The sequence below is a fragment of the Plutella xylostella genome, chromosome 2 (genome assembly GCF_932276165.1).
Source record: "Plutella xylostella chromosome 2, ilPluXylo3.1, whole genome shotgun sequence".
Classification (NCBI taxonomy): Eukaryota; Metazoa; Arthropoda; class Insecta; order Lepidoptera; family Plutellidae; genus Plutella; species Plutella xylostella.
This window is the reverse complement of record NC_063982.1, coordinates 5,992,758-6,016,985: the sequence shown is the minus strand read 5'-3', so window position 1 is coordinate 6,016,985 and position 24,228 is coordinate 5,992,758. Positions and strand designations below refer to the sequence as shown.

Below are 24,228 nucleotides of genomic sequence, written 5' to 3'. Positions count from 1 at the left end.
ATTTAGACAAAATAGTACAAAACCGTAACGTGCCCGATTCACTCGCAGTGCAACAGTGTCTTAGCAAAGATAGCGGTAAAATGTTTAAACTATAATTATAATCAAAGAGAAAGGCTATTAATTTAGCAGATTAGGAAAAGATTGTAGCGAGACTCACCCAAATAACCGCAAAAATACACAATCGCAAAGAGTCGCGGTCAATGATTATTTTGGAATGGAATGGAATGGAACTTAGTGCGTTCCGATTTCGCATAGCCAGTCCGACCAACAAGCAGCTGAGTTGACAAAAGTTTAACAAATCTACGATTTTAATAGATTGAAGTTAAACTGCGATAGACAATAATTTATTACAGATCAGAATAGTAATTTCAATACCCCATGTATTGTAGTTCAAAAAATATAATATAACTCTCATTATTTAAAATATTTCGCGCCTGATGCTCTCGATACATTACCTGTATTGAACGCACGTTCGGCCACAGAGTACGGACGGTGACATTTTGTTTGATACAACAAATTCGTTCGACATTTTTTTCGAAAATTTGAGCCTGTTGCTGATGCTAGCTTTTAATTTTTGTTTAAATCAGCTTTCTTTCCACTGGTATTTGCGCAATTCAACTAACTAATAGTCTCATTCCTATACTCGACCTTATCTGACCAATTTCATAATGTTTTGTGTAATGAAAGGAGAATTCTGGCTGTGAAAAAAAAACAGCAGGAACAGCTGGAGAAATGTAAGTAGAGCAACACAAATTCAATCTAACCTCAATCTAACTTATGATTTTGTTTTAATCTAGTCATGTAAGGGGTTGGGAAAAAAAGACGGTAAAAATGTATATTAAAATCAAAATCAATCAAATCAAAATCATTTATTGACACTATGTACAACGGGTAAGTATACAAGAAATGAACAGTAGGTAGGTAGTAGTGGAGTATGAAATAGAATTAGTTAGGTAAGATGGTTTACAGATTTACAGACAAAAAAAAACCTTCATTACTAACTATTTATATGGGTCATTAAATATTAATGTAAGTATTTACAAAACAACTTCTATTTATTTTTGCTTGCAGTTGCCAATATAGTCAAACTACTAACCACTGTACTGTTTGTCTCTTACCATCAGCTTCATCTTCTTTAACTGAAGGGATTTCATGTTTTCCTTCCTTATATAGAATCTAATCTATAGTATTATCTGTGGGGTTGTAAGTACAGCTGCCTTTGCACTGTACTTCTGTGCATAGCTCTTACTAGGAAACAACAAGTGTCTAAACACCCTTCCTTAGGTTGGATCATTTCTTACTATGCTGGTCCATTGCATTGGTGGATCTACATGTGCTAAATCTACATGTGCAGGTTTCCTTCACTGTAAGGGCATATTATGGTAAAGCTGTTCTTAAAGTTTGTTGTGTCTTTGTATTAGTGTGCATTTTAAACAGTAAGCAGTTTGTTATTGTAAGCCCGCAGCTCGCTAGCTAATCAGTCTCTCCCAACCTCCCAGGCCACTTGAAATGACAATACAGTGATCAGTGTGGAAGAATTAAATCTTTTATTTCAATATCCCTTTGTTGGAAGTAATAGGAAACATTCTCATTAGCATTCACCTCGTAGCCCTTGACAAGTGGTAAGCAAGGACACTAAAAGTTCATTGAATATATAATTCATTGGTACAAGTCTGAATTTCAGGAGGCCTCATTAACCAGGCCATCCACCATGATTTCCATTCTCTACCTGTCTTCTCTTTTTTATTTGGTCTTCCATAATATTTTCAATACTTTCTCCATGCTGTAGAAAAAAAGATGCCACTGGTTCAACAAACCTTGGTCAGTTAAATGCATAATCATGATCTGGGTGCACCAATGCACCTCTGCCTACCCCGCAAGGGAGTACATTAGTACAAGGTGTGAGTGTTTGTTTTTTTTCATGATCTGTGGGTGTTTTAGTAGTGATCATCTGCTAAAGCTGTTTCAGCTATATTTCTATACTAGTTGTTCCCGCGAGCTTTGCTTCGCCTTAAAAACTTTTCTGGAGGGAATTCCGAAATAAACAGTATCCTATGTTCTTTCCCAGAGTCTAGCTAGACCATCTGTATACCAAATTTCATTCTAATCCGTTCAGTACTTTTGGCGTGAAAGCGTAACAGACACATAGACACAGTTACTTTTGCATTGAATTTGTAAAATATAGCAAGAGTCCTATGATGACAGATTCTTATACCTGGTGAACAAGAAACACCTCAGGCCAGCAGCCACTAAAACTAAATGACTGGCCATTCGTTCATTCCTTTTACCACAGTGACAAGCCCTCCTCTTACACTTTTGTTTGTCCCTATTGTGTATATGAACAGTCTCATAATAATTTGTATTAGAGGGTACTTTAATAATAAATCAGTTTGGCTTCAACTTACAATATTGTTGTATCTTTTAATGGCGACTTCAGTAAATTAATTGTTTTTGTGAGGATAATGGCGTCAAATGTATCTAATATTGTGTTTCCCAGTCAGTTTAACCCAAAGACTGATAAGTGGTGTGAATACAAGGAGCGGCTACTGTGTGCACTCGACGCCGCGGGGGTGTCCGCGGAGCCGGCGGATGAACATAAAGCGCGATCATTGTTCCTATCTCAGTGCGGCAAAGATACTTATTCACTAATAGTGTCACTCCTAGTGCCGAAAAGACCGACCAGTGTTGGGTTTTATGACATTCTCTTGGTGTTAGATAAATTTTATGAACCTGAGGTGAATGAAATACTTGAAGCCGGGAAATTTCACAAACGCCTACAAATACAAGGGGAGAGCGTGCAGGACTTTGTATCGGCCATAAGCCTCATGGCAGCTAAGTGCAACTTTGTAGATTTGAAACGACAGTTACGGGATCGACTAGTGTTGGGCGTGCGAGACGATCGCCTGCATCGCGACCTGTTGAAGACTACGGACCTCACGTACGAGAGGGCTGTGCAGCTCTGTCTCAACTACCAGGCGGCGTTCCATGACCTGTACCCCGACACTAGCGAGATGAAGCAAACTCCGTCCAGTGTCAGTGAACCTATGGACATTGGTAGAATAAAATCGATTGAATGTCGACATTGTGCACAGAATCATAAGGCTGGAGAGCGGTGTCCTTTCATGAAAGCTAAGTGCTTTTACTGTAAGAAATTTGGGCACATTGCCTCCGCCTGCATGAAGAAATCGGGAAAGGTGCATCAAGTGGGAGGTGACGACCAAGAAGTGGTGGCTTCAGAAGATATGATGGGTGTCTACGTCTGCTCGGATAATACTTATCGTGCACCGATAACAGCAGAGCTGACCATCGACGGCGCCAAGCTGAGCATGGAGGTGGACACGGGCGCCTCGAGGAGCATCATCTCTGAAGAAACCTACCGCAAGCTGTGGCAGGTGGCGCCACCTCTGCAGTCTACCAATGTAAAACTAGTGACATGGACTCGTGAACCTTTGAAAGTGTTGGGTGTGACGCACGTGCGCGTGGTGCTAGGCAACAAGGAGGCCCAGTGTGAACTGTTAGTAGTGTCGGGTAAAGGGCCGAGCTTGTTAGGTAGGAACTGGTTTCAAGCGTTGTGTTTGGATGTTGCGGGACTGTGTTGGACTGATGATAAAATTTCAAGACTGATGAGTGAGTTCCCGGATTTATTTAATGACACACTTGGTGAATATAAAGGTCCTGAAATCTCATTACACGTTCGTCCTGATGCAAAACCAAGGTTCTTGAAAGCACGGCCGGTTCCATTTCCCTTAAAGAAACAAGTCGAAGAGGAGTTGAATCGGATGGTGGAGAGCGGTGTCCTGACCCCGGTGCGATAACCCAAGTGGGCGACCCCACTGCGGCTCGTCAAGAAAGATGACGGCGCGTTACGTATCTGCGGCGATTATCGGTCAACCGTCAATTCTGCCATTGATGTCGATACGTATCCACTCACAGCCGCCGTCGAAGCCTTCGTGAACCTCAGTGGAGGAAGAGTCTTCAGCAAGCTCGACTTGAAGCATGCGTACCTACAGATGAAGGTGGATGAGGACACAGCAATGCTCTTAACACTGAATACGCCTCTCGGGCTGATGCGGATGAACCGCCTGGCCTTCGGTGTGAATGCGGCTCCCGGGATCTTCCAGCGAGTGATGTCGTCGGCGCTGGCGGGCATGGCGGGCGTGGCGTGCCTGCTGGACGACGTGGCGCTGACGGGCCGCACCGCGCAGGAGCACGACCAGAGGCTACGAGCAGTGCTACAGAAACTGACAGACATGGGTTTTCGACTGAATCTGAAGAAGTGTGTATTTGCTTCTAACAGCATAAACTTCTTGGGTCATACGATAGATGCTGAAGGTCTGCACCCGTCACCTGAAAAAGTGCGTGAAATTAAAGATAAACCGGCACCTACAAACAAAGCCACGTTGCGGGCTTTTCTGGGGCTGTATAACTTCTATGAGAAATTCCTGCCTGATAAAGCAACATTACTAGAGCCACTGTATCGCCTCCTCGAATCAAAGAGACCTTGGGTCTGGGGCGATGTGGAACAGAAAGCTTTTGAGGATGCGAAAAGCTTACTGTCATCTGATATGACTCTAGTCGGCTATGACCTGAATAAAGAGCTACTGCTCATTTGTGATTCATCTGAATATGGCCTTGGGGCCGTGATAGCTCACGTTATGGAAGATAGGTCTGAGAGACCAGTAATGATGGCGTCCCGAACCTTGCAACCGCATGAACGCAGATATGGGCAAATCGATAAGGAAGCGTTAGCCATCATGTATGGGTTGGAAAAGTTCCGTGAGTTTTTGATTGGGCGCAAATTCTGTATTATAACAGATCATAAGCCGCTAGTTGGACTTTTCAATCCTGATAAACCGATTCCTGACTTTATTTCACCACGTATGCTGAGATGGTCATTGAAACTTGGATGTTTTGACTATGTCATAAAGTTTAGACCAGGCAAATTGATTGGGCAAGGATGGAACCTGGATGTAATAGGATTGCAACTGAAACAAAAAAGGATCGCGTGTTACGTAAAGTGTTGTTTCACGTTCTACACGGCTGGTCACGTGCGAATACGGATCCAGAGATGCAGCCATATTGGACGCGCAGAGAGGCTCTTTCACACGATAAAGACTGTTTATTGTGGAGCAACAGAGTCATTATACCCCAGTCACTTCAAAAAGAAGTGCTAAAATTATTGCATGAGCCGCACGCCGGCATAGTCCAAACAAAAGCATATGCTAGAGGATACGTATGGTGGGCCGGTATGGATCAACAGATTGAGAGAGTGGTGGCTGAATGTGAAGCCTGCCAAGCCGTGAGAAACAACCCTCCGAGAGATCCCCAAGCCTGGATTGTTCCTGAAAAGCCATGGAGCCGAGTTCATGTTGACTTTGCCGGTCCGTTCCAAGGAAAAACATTCATTGTTCTGATAGACAGCTACAGCAAATGGTTCGAGGCTGAAATAATCCAATCTATGAGCAGTGGAACAGTTATAACTGTTATGCGAAAAATATTTGCCTCACAAGGACTGCCGGATGTCCTGGTATCCGATAACGGTAGGGCTTTCAGTTCCGTGGAGTTCAACATGTTCTTAAAGAAAAATGGGATCAGGCACTTGTATTCCCCGCCCTACCATCCGGCGACCAACGGGCAAATTGAGATGGCTATTCAGACATTTAAGAATAAGCTCAAGAAAATGAGCGAATCTGATTTACCATGGAGCGAGAAGATGCCTAAAAGCGCTTTATGCGTTGAGGACGGTGCCAAACAGCTGCACCAACAAAAGCCCGGCGGAGATGCTGAACGGACGCAAGTACAGGACGGCAGTGTCGGCGCTACACCCCGCCGCCGCGCGCCAGGCGGAGGCCGCGGCGCACGGCGCGCCCGCGCGCACCTTCGCGCCCGCGCAGCCGGTGCTCGTGCGCATGTACCAGGCACCAGACAAGTTATAAACACTTCATTAAATAGTAAAAAACAAGTAGCTGTACTTTTCATTGATTTTAAAAAGGCTTTCGATACACTTGATCATAGCACACTATTAACTGCTCTGGATGAAAGCGGGATACGCGGGTCACTTCAGGGTTGGTTTGCTAATTACCTAAAGAACCGTACTCTAACGGTAAAAATTTCAGACGAATACAGCTCAAGAAAAATGGTTAAATATGGCGTTGCTCAGGGCTCTGTGTCTGGTCCCGTATGTTACATAGTTCACGTGAACAGCATGGTATCTATAATTAAAAAATGCCAGAAGTACATGTTTGCAGACGACACCTGTTTAATGTACGCTGGACATGATCCCGTCATTATTCAGAACAATATGCAGAGTGACCTGAATAATATTATGATGTGGGCACACGATAACGGAATTATTTTAAATAATCAAAAAACTAAAATAATGAACATCTCTTCCAGCTATCGCAAAATAGATATCCAACAAATTGAGTTAAAGGGACACTCGTACGACTGTTTACATCTCGACTTCAAAAACTGTAAATGTTTAACCATCGAAAGCGTAATTAAATATAAATATCTAGGCCTAACAGTAGACAACCGTTTTTGTTGGAAATATCAAATAAACGAGGTAAGTGATAAACTTCGAGTATTGCTAAGTAAATTTAAAAGCCTCAGCTATTGTACCCCCAGATCAATTTTATATATGTTGTACCACGCTTTAGTGGATTCAGTTTTATCGTATGGGATAGAGTGCTTCGGATTTACTTTCAAAACCCAGACTAATAAAATAAAAGATTTACAGATTAGATTTCTGAAGGTAATTGTGGGTCAGAAAACTAAAAAGCAGTATGCAGAAAACTATGAATTATTATTCCAAAAATGCAAAGTTCTTACAGCACGCAAAAAATGTTTTCTTTTATTAACACTCGACGAATTTTGGAATGACGAATATAAAAATAAAATAAAAAGTAACTATAATACGCGTTCAAAAACCCAACGTAAACTTGTAGTGCCAAAAGTAATTAATTTGTATGGTAGACGGACTAAAGACTGGCTAATTCCAAAGTTATTTAACTCAATCCCAGATAAGATTAAAGATATTAAAGGAACAAAAAATATGATAAAAAATAAACTAAAACAATTCTTTCTAAACGATACGGAACTTTCAAATCTATAGATTTTATTAAAATTTATAAATACCAATTATACACCTAAAACAGCGTACCTATACATCTAAATAATAATAAAGAAATACAATAATAAAAACACATTAAAAAATATACTAACTTACAAAAATAATTATACACCTAACTAATAGTAATTATACATGGCACTGCCAGCGCGACGCACACACAATTATTTTTGTGAACTGATTTTATGTCTACCCGCAGATATCGGTGCGGCTTGGCCGCTTTGTACTACTGTTGCGATGTACCATATTTTTATTTATTTAAGCAAGTAACTTTAGTAGTGAATAGATATTACCAGTAAATAGATTAAGATTAAGTAAGTAGTTTATAATGAGAGCATGTCTGCCGATAAACTGTTTTAACAGTTTGGCGGAATATTTGTGTATTTTTCGTGTTTATTATGATAAAATAAAGTTTTAATAAATCAAATCAATCAATCAGTGGCAGAGAGCCACGGTCGAGCAGGTGGAGGGACCGAGCTCCTACATGGTGAGGACGGAAGATGGGGAGTTGCACCGGCGACACGCTGACCAGATGTTAGCTCGAGCTGAGCCTACTCCAAGAGTGGAGACTCCACCAGCACAGATGCACAGACCAGCTGTCTCCATGCCATCTTCACCTTCAACCTCTGATGAACCTATAGTGATACCTCCACCGGATATGTGGCCTGATATTATTGGCATACCTAATTCTTGTTGACTTTAACTTTTGTTGATTCTTGTGTTTAGTTTAATTACTGTTGATTAATGTTTAACTTTATGGTTTAGTGTTGATTAACCATCTGTCATTATATTGTCTGTTGATTGTGTGATAATCTGTTCTTGTTCTGTATTACTCTAATTTCAATCCTGTTCATTATGAGAGGAAGAAGGTATATTGTGTATTTGAACAGTCTCATAATAATTTGTATTAGAGGGTACTTTAATAATAAATCAGTTTGGCTTCAACTTACAATATTGTTGTATCTTTTAGTCCCCAACAGATTAACAAGAAGATTCCATCAGCAACTCTAAGCGTCAATTCACACGTACCACAACCACACCACGTCGCAGCGACATAATGTGGTCAAGCTGTGGTTATGTGTGAATTGTGTCGCAGCGCCTTTTTGCAGTTGCATTGTGGTAGCGACAAAATGTCGATGTGGTTATGTGTCGTTGCGACGTGGTAACCACGTGGTTGTATGCAGTTAATAGGGAGAACAGGTGGCCGCGGTGCCCGTGTGAATTGGATTATTAATTTTCAATACAAAATAAACCACATGGCATCGTTGTGGCTGTGGTGTGGTTGCGGTATGTCTGAATTGACCCTAGCACATTGTTGCAGCGCCATGTCGTCGGACATCGACATCGAGGAGCCGGACCTGCAGTCGCTGTCGGCGGCGCGCCTGCAGTCGCTCGTCACCGTCAAGACCGAGCTGCTGGACGAGGAAGGTGAGGGAATGCACATTTATAAAGATTGTTGGGGCCATAGGCATAGGGTCAAGGGACTTCGTGGGTACACATACAAACAGCTAACAGACAAGTACACAGGTGTTTGTAACTCCTTCCCACCTTCCCTATGCTAAGGAAACTGCAGGTAGGTGAACACTAGCTGTCATCTGCCACCTCAACGAGCGACCCTCGTCCACTTCTACCACCGCCGCGATTCGAGTCGGTCGACGCACCTTACACTCCCGTCACTCAATCCGCGATAGAAGCACAATCCGCAAAGATAAAATTATACCCTTAATGCCACACAAACAGAAACAGTCTCACAAACATAGAACAGAAAATAAATTGTACAATTACTTACATATTTTATAGTTCAAACATTTTTGTTTATGGCTTTTTAAAATAATATATATAAAATAAAAATAGTTGAAAGATTACGGATCACCAGCCTATAGAGTCAATTCATTTTGTTCAAACACAGTACAGAGTTTTTACAGCAGTAGTTGGCCATGAGTCATCATGAGAGACTATTTCGAAAAACTTGATTTATTTGGAGAAAAAATGTCAAAAGAGTACTCATCAAAAATTCTTGTTTCATTATCTCATTATCATCCTCAATTGTCCACAGAAACACCATTCGAATACGAATATGAGGAATCTCAGCTGCAGCCCCTGTACGACGAAGAAGTACCCGACAGCACGACGGACCCGCCCCCCCCGCGCGCCCCCGCCCCCGCCCCCGCCCCCTCCCCCTCCCCGCCCCGTGCCGCCCCCGCGCCCAGCCCGCGCGTGTCCTCCACGCGCGAGGACGACCAGCCCTTCAACAACTGCATCATCCTCGGCTCCAAGCCCACACCCCTCGACGAAACCTTCTCCAAGGTGAAAATAGATTGCCATAGTTTGCAACAGAATTGTGTGGTAGAAGATCAAATCCTTACACCGGAGGAAGAATATCCTACAGAGAACGATGAATACCGTTCAGTGGAGGAAGAATATGAGACAGTGGAAGAAGAGTGTGTGTCTGATGCAGACAGTGCTCCCTCGGTGGACGTGGCTCACTGCACGCGGGCGCGCGTTGTGCTGGCGGACTGGGCGGGCTACCTGCGCGCGTGCGGCGGCTACTGCGCGCCCTGCCGCGTGCTGTTCCCCACGCGCAACGCGCTCGACGCGCACAAGATGGCCGCGCACTCTTACCTCGTCGCCGTGGCCCGCAGCCCCGAGCTTGAACCCGCTCCCGTGGTAAAGAAAGACTGTTTTGTGTGCAAGAAGCAGTTCAGCAACGAGAAGGACTTGATCAAGCATATTTATTTGCACGTGAGCACGTCGCAGGCGTGCCACCTGTGCGAGGAGACGTTCTACAGCAAGCAGCTGCTGGAGGAGCATGTAGCCACGGCGCACCCCGCGCCCCCCGCCGCCCCCGGCGCGCTGCTCGTGCACAGTTGCCCCGTGTGCCACCACTACTACCGCAGCCTGCCGCGGCTGCTGGCGCACGCGCTGCGGCGCCACCGCCGGCGCCCCCCCGCGCCCCCCGCGGCCCCCGCCACGCGGCGCTGCCCCGTGTGCGCCGCCACGCTCGCCACCTTCAAGTCCTACAACTCGCACATCGCCGTCGTGCACAAGCAGCTGTACGACCGCGTCGTCGGCAACGAGGTCAAGTTGAAACAGAAGAGTCAGGGTAAGATACCCCGGTGGAGACCCAGGAACGACGTCAGGACGCTGCTGGCTAAGGACGCTCTGTTTTATTGTGCTACGTGTGGGCTGAGCACGCCGGACCTGGTGTCGCACGAGCGGCACGTGCGGGGCTGCGCGCGGCGGCAGGTGCCCAGCTACCAGTGCACGGAGTGCGGGGCGCGCGTGCCGCGGCGCTTCCGGGGCTTCCACCGGCGCCAGCACGGCCGCGGCGCCGCGCTGCCCCGCGTGGCGTGGGGCGCCCCCCGCGCGCTGCTGCGCTGCCCGCTGTGCGCCGTGCATCACCCGCTGGCGGGCTTCCGCGCGCACGTGCGGGGCTGCGCGCCCCCCGCCCCGGCCCCCGCGCCCCCCGCCCCGCCCCCCGCGCGCTGCCCACGCTGCCCCGCCTCGCTGCCGCCCGGGCTGGCCGCCGAGCACGCCGCGCTGCACGCCGCCGCGCCCAGCGAACCCTTCACGATCATCACCATTCTCGGGAAAACTAAGTCTAATAGAAACAAGTCTGCGGAGGCGGTGGACGAGGCGGGCGCGGCCGTGCCCCCCGAGCTGCAGCTGGAGGTGTGCGGCACGTGCGGCTGCGCCATGGCGGCGCGGCGCCCCCGCCCCCACCACCTGCGGGGCGCGTGCCGCGGGATCCAGGCCTGGCGCTGCCGCCACTGCGCGCTCAGAGTGTCCAAGAACGCCATGACGCGCCACCTCAAGCTGCACCGGCTGCTGCCGCGGTTCACGCTCGCCAACTTCCGCTTCCGCTGGCTCGGCGCGGAGGGGCCGTTCCGCACGCACGCGGCGTTCTTCCACCCGGACGCCGCCCCGGGCCCGGAGCCCCCCGCCGGCCGGCCGGGGTACACCGTGGTGCCGCTCGACACGCCGCTGGTGTACCAGTGTCGCTGGTGCGGCGCGTGCATCCCGCACCGCAGCACGATGGCGCGGCACCTGCAGCCCGGGCCGGAGCGCGGCGCCCGGTGCCGCGGCCCGCTGCCCGCGCCCGCCCCCGCCCCCCGCGGGCGCCGGATCGAGGTGGCGTCGCTGGCGCAGCTGCGCGGCGTGGTGCAGGTGCTGCAGTGCGCCGCGTGCCGCTTCCACTGCACGTCGCGCGCGGCGCTGCGGGGGCACGGCGCGCGCTGCCCGGGCGGGGCGCCGGCGCCGCCGTGCGCGCGCTGCTCGCTGCCCGTGCGCGCCGCCGACGCCGCGTGGCACCGCGCGCTGCATGCCTGCCACCCCGACCTGCGCGCCGCGCGCCTGCTCGTGCGCCCCGCGCGCCCCACGCCGCCCCCGCACGACCAGCCGCCCCCCGGCGAACCAGAGCCGATGGACGATGTGCTGATAGACGAGGGAGTGCCTGTGCCAAAGAAAGTGACGGTAGATAGATCGGTAGTACAAATTAAATGTGAACCTGACCTGGAAGTGCCTTTGAAGCAGCACGTGTTCTACCAGTGCTCGGCGTGCCGGATGGTGCTGCACCGGCGGCACAGCGTGTATATACACGCGGCGCGCTGCTCGGGGCGGGCGGCGGCGGCTTCGCGCTGCCCGCGCTGCTCCGTGCCGCTGCGCCCCGCCCAGCGCCCCCCGCACCGCCGCCTGCACCAGGAACACCACATCGACAGGAACAACATCAGCATCGTGCCCTTCTCTCCCGGCATCAAACCCGTGCAACTCGCGGCCGCCGACGCGTCACAGCCGGGGGAGGGGGGCCCGGTCCTGGTGTACGAGTGTGTGCAGTGCGGCAACATCCTGCACCTCGCGGGGAACATCCCCCGCCACCGCGCGCAGTGCCGGGGCGTCCCCCGCGCCCCCGCCGCCTGCCCCCGCTGCCCCCTGCGCCTGCCCCCCACCTGCCTGCGCAAGCACCTGCTCATGCACGACCAGCGCCCCGACATGCGCGCCGGCAACATACAGGTCGTCAAGTTCTCCAGCAAGAAAAACAACTTAGTCTTCCTCGGCTCCAAACTGCCTCAGCCGAAGAACAGAATCGTATTGGGCTCGAAACTGTCGCAGACAAAGACTGAGAATAAAGTCGTGTTGGGCTCGAAGATTTGTCAGAGCAACAAACTTATAGTGGGCTCGAAGATGAGACAGTCGGCAAAGTTCAAGTTCTACCAGTGCCGCCGCTGCAGCCTCGTGGTGCGCGACCGGGCCAAGCACCGCGACCGCGGCCGCTGCAAGCGCACGTCGAGACCACTCATCACCTGTACCAAGTGCCTCATCCCACTCCGCCGCAAGCAAGTGATGTACCACGAGAGGCTGCATAGACAGAAACCGAGTCTCAACGCAGAGACCTGCCAACTGATTCCATTTGTCTGCGAGGAAGCTGGTGCTAAAGATGAAGCTAAAGATGAAGATACAGATGAAGAAGCTGAAACAAGAGAAGATACCGACGAGGAAGCTGCCGGCCCCAGCGCGGCGGAGGAGTCTCCCGCCGTGCCGCTGCACCGGTGTCCCGCGTGCCGCCTGCACTTCCTGACGGCGGCGGAGGGCGCGCAGCACGCCGCCGCGCACCGCGCCCCGCGCCCCGCCCGCGCCCCGCGCGCGCCCTGCGCCGCCTGCCGCCTGCACTTCCCCCCGCGCTCCCTCCCCGCCCACACCCGCCTGCACCACGCCAGCGACCAGCCCCCCAACTACGACATACTGGACATCGAGCTGGACGAGGAGCCGGCGGAGCTGGAGGCGACCACCAGCAGGAAGCGGAGGCACGACGGCGAGCCGGCCGCGGCGGAGACCGTGTACCGCTGCGGGGGCTGCGGGCTCAGCCACGTGTGCCGAGCCAGCGCCGAGCGGCACCGCGCGGCCTGCGGGGGCGCCGCGGCGGGGGGCGCGGGGGGGCTCGCCTGCAGCAAGTGCGAGCTGCAGTTCGACATGCAGCAGCTGCTGCAGCACTCGCTGAAGCACCACGGCGAGCGCGCGCCGCCCGTGCGCGTGGTGACGCTGCCGGGGGTGGCGGGGGGCGCGGGCGGGGGCGCGGTGGGGCGGCGCGTATACCACTGCGAGCAGTGCGGGTTCAACTTCATGCGGCCGGGCTCGCTGGCGTGGCACCGCCGCCCGCACCACCGCATCGCCCAGCGCCGCCGCTGCCGCCACTGCCGCCTGCTGTTCAGCAAGCCCTCCATCAGCAAGCACGAGCTGCTGCACCACACTCGCAACAACTACACTCTGGAGGACCTCGACATTGTCGACGAGTATAACGTGAAAATTCCCTTAGAGAAGGTTTTGCTATCCTTGACTGACAAAGATTCTGAGGAGTTGGACTCGGAAATTGGTCAGGACAACAAACTTATAGTAGGCTCGAAAGTGAGTCAGTCGATTGAAAAGTCGGAAAAAGTGGAGGAATCTGCGGACGCTTGCGAGCCGACAGACGCCAGCTTCAAGTTCTACCAGTGCCGCCGCTGCCGGCTGGTGGTGCGCAACACCGCGCGGCACCTCGGGGACCGCGCCCGGTGCAAGCGCACCTCCAGGCCACTGATCACCTGCACCAAGTGCCTTATCCCGCTCCGCCGCAAGCAGGTGGCGTCCCACAAGAGGCTGCACCGGCAGATACCCACTCTCAACGCGGAGACCTGCCAACTGATTCCCTTCGGCAAAACAGGAAAAGGAACCAGGCCAGAGAGCCAGACTGATGATGATGATGACGCTGCGACTGCTGATGATGATGACGCAGATCTAGAGGTGACGCAGAGTGCGGATGACACGGCAGAGGAAGAGAAGACAGAAGCGAACTTGCCAGACGTAGTCGCCATGACGGGAGGCGAAGCGAGTGACGCGAACAAAGGTGAAGCTACACCAAGAGACGGGCTGGAATACTACCGATGCCGAGAGTGCAACGTGGCGTTCCTAGAGCAGGGCAAGTGCGAGCAACACGTGCACGACCATACGCCCATGGAGGAGTATGACTTCGTTGAGTGTAAAATATGTAAAATGAATTTCGACTTGGAAGCGTTGAAAACGCACATGACGCATCATAAGAATCAATTGTTCTCTGTAGATAGTGTTAAATGGGTGGAATATTTTGGTAACGGCGATCGGTTGGAGGCCGCTAGTGGTAACGATAATGAGCTTAATAGTTCTATGACGAGTGTAAATGATGACGAAATGGAAGTGGATGAAATCTTAGGGACCTAAACTGATACTCACCGTGGACGAAAGTTAGAAGATGGCGATTTTTTTTTATGTAAGCTTAAGTTATGGATAATCTATTTGCAAATGAATTGTTTTAGGTTAAAGATTCTTGATCCTACAGTCGTCGAAATATAATAGGCCCGTTTGGACAGCTCGAAAATGTATGAGATGACAGCTGGTGTCAAATATAAATCATAAAAAATCTTAACAATAAGCTCAGATCAACTACAAATAGATTCGCAATCGCCGTGTGCACTATTCTCTTTCTCACTCAAACCATAGATGTTGCCGACAAAAAAATAAAACCTAAATATGGGGAAATTTAACTTATCATAATAACAAAAACAAAACTTGAGTATATCGTCGGTTGATAGGAAAAAGACACTAAAGGCTAATTTTTCAATAGCCAGACAAAAGTTTTGCTGGGAAATAATTTTGATGCTGTTGCGTCTCAATGTTTCTCGATGTTTGTATTACCCAGATAACATTTATCTGAATATTGAAAAATCAGCCTTAGTGAGTTTTTCCTGTCAACCGACGATATAAGAAAAAAAACTTTACTCATACTTATTTGATTTCAATATAATTATTTAATATACACAAACTGAGTGGATTGTATAATTCATTGTCTTCGTCCAATCGAAACAATCCTCTTCAAAATGTGCCGAACACAATTTTTGTATGTTTCCTTGGTTCCCAATTTGTGCGACCGGTAATGTCTATACATTTTCTTGATATTTTTTTTTCTGTCGGAAACCTATGAAAGAGATAAATGGATGAGCATGAGCATTATAATCGTGGGCCAAATATGTGATGGGGTTTTTTTTAAAGGAAACACGTATTTCGTATCAATACAATAAACTTTATATTATACAGAAGAAATCACACATGGAAGAAAAAAAAAGAAACGAACGTTTCCTCACAATGAGAGGCACCTCATTTGAAAGAGGAGAATGACTTCTACAAAATACAATCTTCACAAAAACCGAATTCGTGCGCCCCATTTGTAAACCCAACCCGAGTCCGTTACAATTTCTAGTATTTTCTTTGCATACTATAATATTTGTGGGTAAAATAAATTTTCAATAACTTGCAACACCATGTGATTTGTTATGATATGGTACCTCGTAATTTTTACTTTAAACTGATACTAAAAGACCTTACAGTATTAAAATTAGAATCGTTTTATATTAAAATCGAGCCAATAGATAGTACTATGATGAATGTAAGCTTGTTAAACTTGATAGTATCTACTTACATGTGAAAATATATCTCATCCATCATTCCATCGTGTTTTCGTTCAATATGCTCTGTACAACCGAACAAAATCCACACACCCATGTCACACACTCGTTAAGTGATGATAATAGTCTAATAAACTTAATAAACACCCACAAATCACTAGCAAATCAAAAATAAATAGCATTTAGAAAATTTTGTTGTAACTGTCAGCCTTTGTTTGGCACAGATTTTTCATTTGTTTCATTGTTTGGCACAGAGAACTGACGTAAACAGGCGCCTCAGCAAAAAGGACAAAAAACATTTACAGCTTAACGTTTCTTTCTTACGCTTAATGTAGCTAAGCGTCTCTTTTTCGCAATGTCAGAACTGTCACGATTATACCCCTGTGACAATAAGTAACTTTTAAGTTATTTTTTCTTTAAGTCTTTTTATGTATTTCATCAAGTAAATCAAGAGTAAATAGCAAATTTGTGTAGCTGTCCAAACGGTCTATTATATTTCGACGACTGTAGGTATACAAACAAACATGTGAGGACATAATCGCATTACTAATGTATAATATGTTGAGGTGGACTTTCAAAGAATATAATTATATGTATGAATTTCGTTCAATTGTTGACTCCTAGTTCCAGTGAACCGTGTCTCAATAATGAAGTGTTATGAATGTGATGAATTACCAGAAGTACCTCCCCGTGGCGGCACTAGTCAACTTGTAGCTTGGGCCGCCATAGAACCCTGTCACAACTCCATAAACTTTTCAGATTATTGACACGCGGCTAGCAGAGTGTGTAAAACCTTGACTGTATTGTTTGCTACCTAAAATTTTACCATTCAACCCTACTTTCAAGCTCCTCAGTTTTAAATACCTACTTGTCTGAAATTAATAATAATGTAAAAGGAAAATAATAATTTTTAAGTACGTATCTACTTTAGATAAGTATTAACTTTAGTTGTGTAGCAACTGACTGCTATTGGTATAAGTTTTAGCATTACCACTGTTGAATATTATACAAGTGTGTTCGATGTATATTTTTGAATTAAATTGAAATTATTTAAAAACACATCGTTTTATTTTATTTTAGAACCTTTTTTTTTACTTTTTGCCCTAGCATTAGTGAAGGGGATCATAATTATGTATGAATAAGAAACAAGGATCATTGCAAATGGCAAGACACTTTATTATACAGAAACAATAATTAAATGGATACAACATATTATATTTTTAAACTAGGTAAATTCACAGCACTGGTACATAAATATAATAGACACCCAAGTTCTAAACACAACCCAAGTTAAACCAAGTAAATCTATGTTACTTAAAAATCTGTCAAGCTGGAATCGGACATAGTTTTCCAATATCTCAGCGGTTGGTAGGTGGGTTAGATAATTATTATGATGTACAATAAAATTACATTCGTCTCAAATGATGGTAGCAATTCTAAATTATCTTAAAATTCTGTTCAACAAAAGAAAACATAAGATACATTTGTTGTTTCAGAATCGCTTATTAGGCCTTAGATTCTACCATATTTTAATAACAAAATGCCAAAATCAGGTAGGTAGTTAATAATAATACTAGGTATATCATACCTAACCCTCTAAACTAGTAAATTACCATCTTTGGTAACTCGTACAGTTAAATAAATCACTTTGAACTAATAATTACACCTGGAAATACTTCCTAGGAACTTAAATTATTATGTTTTACACGACCAACTTAGTTCTTGCGTAATCAAACTTAACAAAATATGTGATAGATTTAGTTATGTACAAAGTAATGTTATTTGAGCTTTGTATAGATCAAAACCTTGATCTAGCGGTGTTTCTGTGCAACACAAGTACCAATAGCAACTTTGATTGCAGCCCTACAACAACATTCAATTTATTTTAACCCAGTAAAAACAATCAATTCGGTCCTAAACGATAGGAAAAGCTAGAATTCGTTACCTACTCACTGTATACCACTTTGGACCTTATTCGTCTAGGGCGGGAAATTCTACTCATTCGCATATCTATCTAAGGTCGCCGTCCAGCGCAAGGGCGTCCCACGCTACGCACTGCCCTCACCGGGGGTCTCCGCCGGGTAGGCCCGGTCCCGGTACTGGCGCCAGCCGCCGCCCAGCACGCCCAGGAACAGGAGTAGACCCACCCACGAGTTGGAGCGGAACTTGCGGTCGCAGTCAGCCGCGTCGTCAGGGTTTAGCGTGTAGATCTGAAAGCAAATGAGGGAAATTATAAGCAAAATATATTTTTTAAATAAATTAACTTTTCCCGCGAGCTCCGCTTAGTTTTAAAATGTTTTCCCGGATAGAGAATTCCGGGACAAAAAGTAGTCTATATATGTTAATGTATGTTAGGATATTGGGTTCAAGATTGGTAAGATATCACAGGACCGTAATACCTTACAAAATCTGGTCTCTTTTATTCGCCTTTACTTTACTGCATTATTAATCATTAACTTTTTCCTGACTAATTAGATTTCAATAAGGTTAGCGTCGAATGTAAGGATACATTATTAAGTTTCATTCATATTTTTTCAATAAAAATTGTTTTGTTTCTGGACGATAAGTCGCTAAGTTGATTCCAATTATCACCGGTTGTTAACGCCCAAAAGGTTACAGAATACAGGGGCAAGTCCAGCAATGATTTACACTCTCCCCCTATTGTCATTCTTTTGTTTATCCTCGCATGCTATCCCCCTCACCTGGTGCGCCAGATGCCCCCCCACCCCCGCCAGGGCCACGTAGTAGGGCCAGTCGAGTCCGGCGGCCGCGCCCCCCGCGCCCCACGCCGCCGCCGCGCCCGCGCCCAGCGCCGCCAGCGCCGTCTTGCCGCCCGCCCCGAAGGTTAGCGCTGTGGAGTTGATGCCGATGCGCGCGTCGTCTGACTTGTCCTGGGAGGGAGGGGGGATACATTGAACATAGTGTGAGGGCGGTTCTATAAATCTAAACGATGTTAGAAACAAAGAAAAAAATGAATTTCTAGCACACACAGAATTGTTTTTACAACCATAGTTGTAGCCTACATACAGCCTACAATGTGACAACACATAGGTACGGTCAGCTGCATAAGTCGTTATACACTTGTGTACCTTGTCAAACTGACGAACCGTCAATATTTCAATGGATGGATAGGCGGTTTCAGATTGACAAGGTACAAAAGTGTATAGCTACTTATGCAGCTGACTGTACGTTAAACATGTGAAAAACTGACTCAGGAAGCCATTCCAAACAACTATTGTTGTAGGCCTTTGAAAAATTATTAATTCAAAAGTGTAGATTACCAGGTCATTAAATTATTTAGTAGTAACTATGGTGTTAATTCAAAAGTGTAGATTACCAGGTCATTAAATTATTTAGTAGTAACCCTTCCTTCATTGGAAGGAGACCCGTGCCCCAGCAGTGGGGACGTAATGGGTCGTGATGATGAACTATGGTGTAGTGGTTAAGATTATAGTGACTCTGACTACAATGTCGAAGGTCTTCGAGACTTTCTAGACCCTGAGGATGTTTGAGGGATGTTGGGGATATTAAGACAGATATTTGTACTCGGTGTTTAATGTTTATGTTGTGTGATAACCCGCCTGCCAAGCGTGGAGATTATGGCAATTTAAGGAAGAAACATAAGTCTATCAAATAAATCCATGCTTTTTAGTTAAAAACAAACTAGTTAACCCACTAACCTGAAAAGCATAGACAGTATCAAACATAGTAGTGAACGCCACATTCCCGAGGTACATGTAGAGGCAGGGCGCGGGCACGTGGGCGCACAGGGCGGCGCCCCCCGCCAGCGCGCCCCACGAGAACACCGCGCCCAGCCACGCCTGCGGGAACCGCGTCACGCGCTTCGCCAGCGGGTACGACACTACCAGCACTGGAAGTGAGAGGAAGTCATGTTAGTTTATATTACCAACTTTAAAAATCCCCGACATTCAACACTAAAAGTCGCATAACGCCTGCGGGTAGCGGGTCACGCGCTTCGCCAGCGGGTAGGTCACTACCAGCACTGGAAGAGAAGAGGAGGGTTACCACCACCAAACATTAACAATTTTTAACCAGCGTCGCTCGTTAGTCAAATCTGATGTAAATTGTGTGGATCTGACCGATGTTTGACTGGCGAGCGACGCTGCTTATGGATTGTTAATTGCGAATGTGTCAGTGGTGGTACGGTATCTGGTCATGTTAGTGTTTGTATTCATCACAACCCATCACCTCCCCACGGCTGATCTCCTTCCAATGAAGGAAGGGTTTCAGGCCTAGTCCACCACGCCGCACTAGGGTTGGATCACAAGCGGTGTTTATATTACCAAACGTTAAAACCCAACACTAAAAGTCGCATAACTTGTGAACGGATAAGCCGATTTTGATAAAATATGGCTATATAACACTTGGGGTGACATTAAATATGACCCAAATCGAAAATGGGTTCAGCCGTTAGTGAGCTACCATTCCACAGACAGATACACACACACGTTAATCTTCCAACACCCCTATATCTCCCTGTTCCTGTAACTCACCCATGCTGCTCGCACAGAGCGCCACGGTGAACCAATTCATGGTGAGCAGCAGCGCCAGCGCGCTCGACAGCTGCACCCCGAGCAGAGCCACCGCCGCGCGCGGGGACACCGCCCCCGTGACCAGCGGCCGGGACTTCGTGCGCTCTACCTGTGGGTAGAAGGGTCTTTATTACATGGTTTAAACAGTATGAATGGTAGGAGTAGGTAGTGGTAGTGAGAAGGCGCAATTTCGTGCGTTCTACCTAGATCTATATGTATAGTGTTGTTATTGCATGGAGACATTAAATTGCTCATTTCATCTTCAGCCATCAATCGGCCACTACCTACTGGGCGATCAGGACTGGAAAGAGGATGCTTTATGTATCTATAAAATAAAAAAATCGTTGTTTCCTATTCTAACATTGGTGTTGGAATCTATCTTTTTATTGTACACTAGATTTTCATGCCAGCTTCGTTTTGCCTTATCATTTATATGATACAACCAACTGATGCGAAAATGCAATCTTATGTCAGTAAATTGAGATCTACAGATAAAGTAAAAAGTAACCATACTTTTAGTTTCACTATAGCCCGTTGTCTCACCATACCTGCGCATCAATATCCCGGTCCCACAGGTCGTTGATGACACAGCCGGCGGAGCGCATGAGCGCGGCGCCCGCGAGGAACGTGGCGAGGTGCGCGGCCACGGCGGGCGCGGGCGGCGCGGCTTCCAGGGCTCCCAGCAGGATGGACCAGCTGCATGGCCAGTACAGGAGGAATATACCTGGAGGGGGGATTGGGCTTGTAGTTTGTTTGTGTGTACACACAAAATTCGGTAATGTCTTCTTGTGATTGATTTAGGTGATACTGCCACTAATCCAAAATTGAGAAGATAAAAATCTACTTATTTATACAATTTATAGACTGACTGCCTAATTATAATAAGGTACCTATTTATTTAGAGTATTGTACCTACCTTAACCTGTACTTATAAACAATCTAGTAATCCCATAATATTGCCCCTTTCTAGGCTTTCTTAAACTTAGTTATATCTTAGAAGGGAGTTAGTGGTTGGATGAGGAGGGCTGAAGACACAGAAATATGGTGGAGGCATATCCAATGTCCAGCCAGATTTAATTGTCTAAGGTTGTGGACTAATGAAGAAGTATCTACTAAGCATTCCATGAATTGATGAATGATTCCATAAATTTGATAAATGCTAGCCTAGCTTATAACAGTTTGTAATACAACATTGCCAAAGATCTGTTTGCCTAAGTAAATTAGATTAACTCACCAATGGGTTTGTTTAATCTGGATAACTGCACATATGGCTCAACATGCTCCCACAGGGGCTTACTTCGTAATCTGCCTTCAGTTTTTAACTTATCCTCTTTGTCTAAAACTAATTTAGGTTCTGAGGTGTCTATGACTACTTTTTGTCTATGGTGATCACTTTGTGTGGAGTAAACCCGTATTAGTTCCAGTGGCTTGACTCGTAGTTGCTGGTACTGCTGGCATGCTCGGAGCAGTGTTGTCCGTATGCGGGCTTGTTGACAGATGCAGGGTGCTTTAGATAGACTGTGTATGTGTCTTGCTGCATACTTTATGTTGAACATCAGTAATGTGGGGCCGGCCACACTGCGGGTCAGCATCTTGGGTTAGTAAAGTGCTGTTGGCAATTTTAGCTATTTCAATTTATGTCTGAAACAAAATATAAATATTGTAATTTAGAAAAAAATATTGCAATTTAATACATTTTTAATTACTTTATAGTAAAATATCAATTCGACTGTTAGTTGTTAATGATTATTACAATTAATTACACAAAATAACTAATTTAAATACAGCTGATGAGTTCAGTTCTTATAGGAAAATATATTCAATATGCCAGACTAAATAGACTACCAGATGGTATACGTTATACGTTGGTATACGGTATACACAAATAAATCTTGATATGGATTATCATTATCTATTTATTACTGTTCACACTCATCACGCAAGATCTCAGAAGAAGTAGGGACAGTAAATAAATAGTCAAAATAGTGTATATTTAAATTTCAGTCTAGCAACATTTGTATTGTATAACTTCACTCTTATTTCAGTCTTGCAACATTTTCATTGTATAACTTCACTCTTAACTTTCAATCAATCAAAAATTCATTCATTCAATCTTCCTTCAACTTTACGTCAAACCTCAGATCAACTACAAATAGATTCGCAATCGCCGTGTGCACTATTCTCTTTCTCACTCAAACCATAGATGTTGCCGACAAAAAAATAAAACCTAAATATGGGGAAATTTAACTTATCATAATAACAAAAACAAAACTTGAGTATATCGTCGGTTGATAGGAAAAAGTCACTAAAGGCTAATTTTTAAATAGCCAGACAAAAGTTTTGCTGGGAAATAATTTTGATGCTGTTGCGTCTCAATGTTTCTCAATGTTTGTATTACCCAGATAACATTTATCTGAATATTGAAAAATCAGCCTTAGTGAGTTTTTCCTGTCAACCGACGATATAAGAAAAAAAACTTTACTCATACTTATTGGATTTCAATATAATTATTTAATATACACAAACTGAGTGGATTGTATAATGTGCCGAACACAATTTTTGTATGTTTCCTTGGTTCCCAATTTGTGCGACCGGTAATGTCCATCCATTTTCTTGATATTTTTTTTTCTGTCGGAAACCTATGAAAGAGATAAATGGATGAGCCTGAGCATTATAATCGTGGGCCAAATATGTGATGGGGTTTTTTTTAAAGGAAACACGTATTTCGTATCAATACAATAAACTTTATATTATACAGAAGAAATCACACATGGAAGAAAAAAAAAGAAACGAACGTTTCCTCACAATGAGAGGCACCTCATTTGAAAGAGGAGAATGACTTCTACAAAATACAATCTTCACAAAAACCGAATTCGTGCGCCCCATTTGTAAACCCAACCCGAGTCCGTTACAATTTCTAGTATTTTCTTTGCATACTATAATATTTGTGGGTAAAATAAATTTTCAATAACTTGCAACACCATGTGATTTGTTATGATATGGTACCTCGTAATTTTTACTTAAAACTGATACTAAAAGACCTTACAGTATTAAAATTAGTATCGTTTTATATTAAAATCGAGCCAATAGATAGTACTATGATGAATGTAAGCTTGTTAAACTTGATAGTATCTACTTACATGTGAAAATATATCTCATCCATCATTCCATCGTGTTTTCGTTCATTATGCTCTATACAACCGAACAAAATCCACCCACCCATGTCACACACTCGTTAAGTGATGATAATAGTCTAATAAACTTAATAAACACCCACAAATCACTAGCAAATCAAAAATAAATAGCATTTAGAAAATTTTGTTGTAACTGTCAGCCTTTGTTTGGCACAGATTTTTCATTTGTTTCATTGTTTGGCACAGAGAACTGACGTAAACAGGCGCCACAGCAAAAAGGACAAAAAACATTTACAGCTTAACGTTTCTTTCTCACGCTTAATGTAGCTAAGCGTCTCTTTTTCGCAATGTCAGAACTGTCACGATTATACCCCTGTGCGTCAAACACACATTCTAACGATCATCATTTTCAAGTAAAATAAATTATTATACCAGCATCAACATCAAGCATCTTTCATTGGAAGTACGCACCAAACACAGGCAGGCAGGCAGACATCATCATCAGCCCGAACAATTACATAACCTATACAAGTTAACAAAACTTTGTGCAACAAGTAAGCTTTGAACCTTTGCTTCAATGCCATTTAATAACTTAATTGAACTTGCCGCTCAACTTACTTCCTGGTCGTGAGTACCTCGAGTGGGAGGATCAATGCCAAATTCAAGGATTAACGAAGGTGTAGACTTTCAGGCGCCTACTCGAAATAAATCAATACAAGTAAAGTTTAATATAAAAACAACACTTACATTATGATATATTGACTAGAATATTAATATCGTTTCCATCTTTAAACATTGGAGATTCGTAGTTAACTAATTATTACACAATTTTATTAAAAAAACAATAAAACCAAAACACCCAAATTGCACGTTTTTCATGAATTCACAACTGTCAAACTGTCAGTCAGTGTCACTGTCACTGTCAATGCTGATCGTATCTATTT

The 24,228-nt window shown here is 45.5% G+C and overlaps 2 protein-coding genes across 3 annotated transcripts; one reads left to right on the top strand and one right to left on the bottom strand.

The window, feature by feature from the left end:
• Positions 1 to 494: 494 nt before the first annotated feature.
• Positions 495 to 14,552, top strand: LOC119692017. The gene is made up of 3 exons (XM_038110996.2): positions 495 to 734; positions 8,451 to 8,557; positions 9,186 to 14,552. Exons 2-3 carry the CDS (start codon positions 8,455 to 8,457, stop codon positions 14,354 to 14,356), a joined length of 5,274 nt encoding a protein of 1,757 aa, XP_037966924.2. The 5' UTR covers positions 495 to 734; positions 8,451 to 8,454; the 3' UTR covers positions 14,357 to 14,552.
• A 2,197-nt stretch (positions 14,553 to 16,749) lies between these two features.
• LOC105396327 (4-hydroxybenzoate polyprenyltransferase, mitochondrial) lies at positions 16,750 to 24,192 on the bottom strand. 2 transcript variants are annotated; one of them, XM_038110937.2, is made up of 7 exons: positions 24,032 to 24,192; positions 21,385 to 21,791; positions 20,699 to 20,874; positions 20,112 to 20,259; positions 19,278 to 19,468; positions 18,300 to 18,488; positions 16,750 to 17,807 (listed from the first exon to the last, which is right to left on the bottom strand). In XM_038110937.2, exons 2-7 carry the CDS (start codon positions 21,740 to 21,742, stop codon positions 17,646 to 17,648), a joined length of 1,224 nt encoding a protein of 407 aa, XP_037966865.2. In that variant the 5' UTR covers positions 21,743 to 21,791; positions 24,032 to 24,192; the 3' UTR covers positions 16,750 to 17,645. The 2 variants fall into 2 exon arrangements, with proteins under 2 accessions (XP_037966865.2, XP_048482112.1); XM_048626155.1 differs by lacking the exon at positions 24,032 to 24,192 and adding an exon at positions 23,903 to 24,023.
• Between the last annotated feature and the right edge of the window lie 36 nt (positions 24,193 to 24,228).

Coding starts and splice junctions, on each gene's coding strand:
- LOC105396327 (XM_038110937.2), bottom strand. CDS start 21,742: ATGCTGACCCGCAGTGTGGCCGGCCCCACATTACTGATGTTCAACATA. Junction 20,875..21,384: donor CAGATTAAACAAACCCATTG/GTGAGTTAATCT, acceptor TCCCCCCTCCAG/GTATATTCCTCCTGTACTGG. Junction 17,808..18,299: donor GGGGGCATCTGGCGCACCAG/GTGAGGGGGATA, acceptor ATTTGCTTTCAG/ATCTACACGCTAAACCCTGA.
- LOC119692017 (XM_038110996.2), top strand. CDS start 8,455: ATGTCGTCGGACATCGACATCGAGGAGCCGGACCTGCAGTCGCTGTCG. Junction 8,558..9,185: donor CGAGCTGCTGGACGAGGAAG/GTGAGGGAATGC, acceptor AATTGTCCACAG/AAACACCATTCGAATACGAA.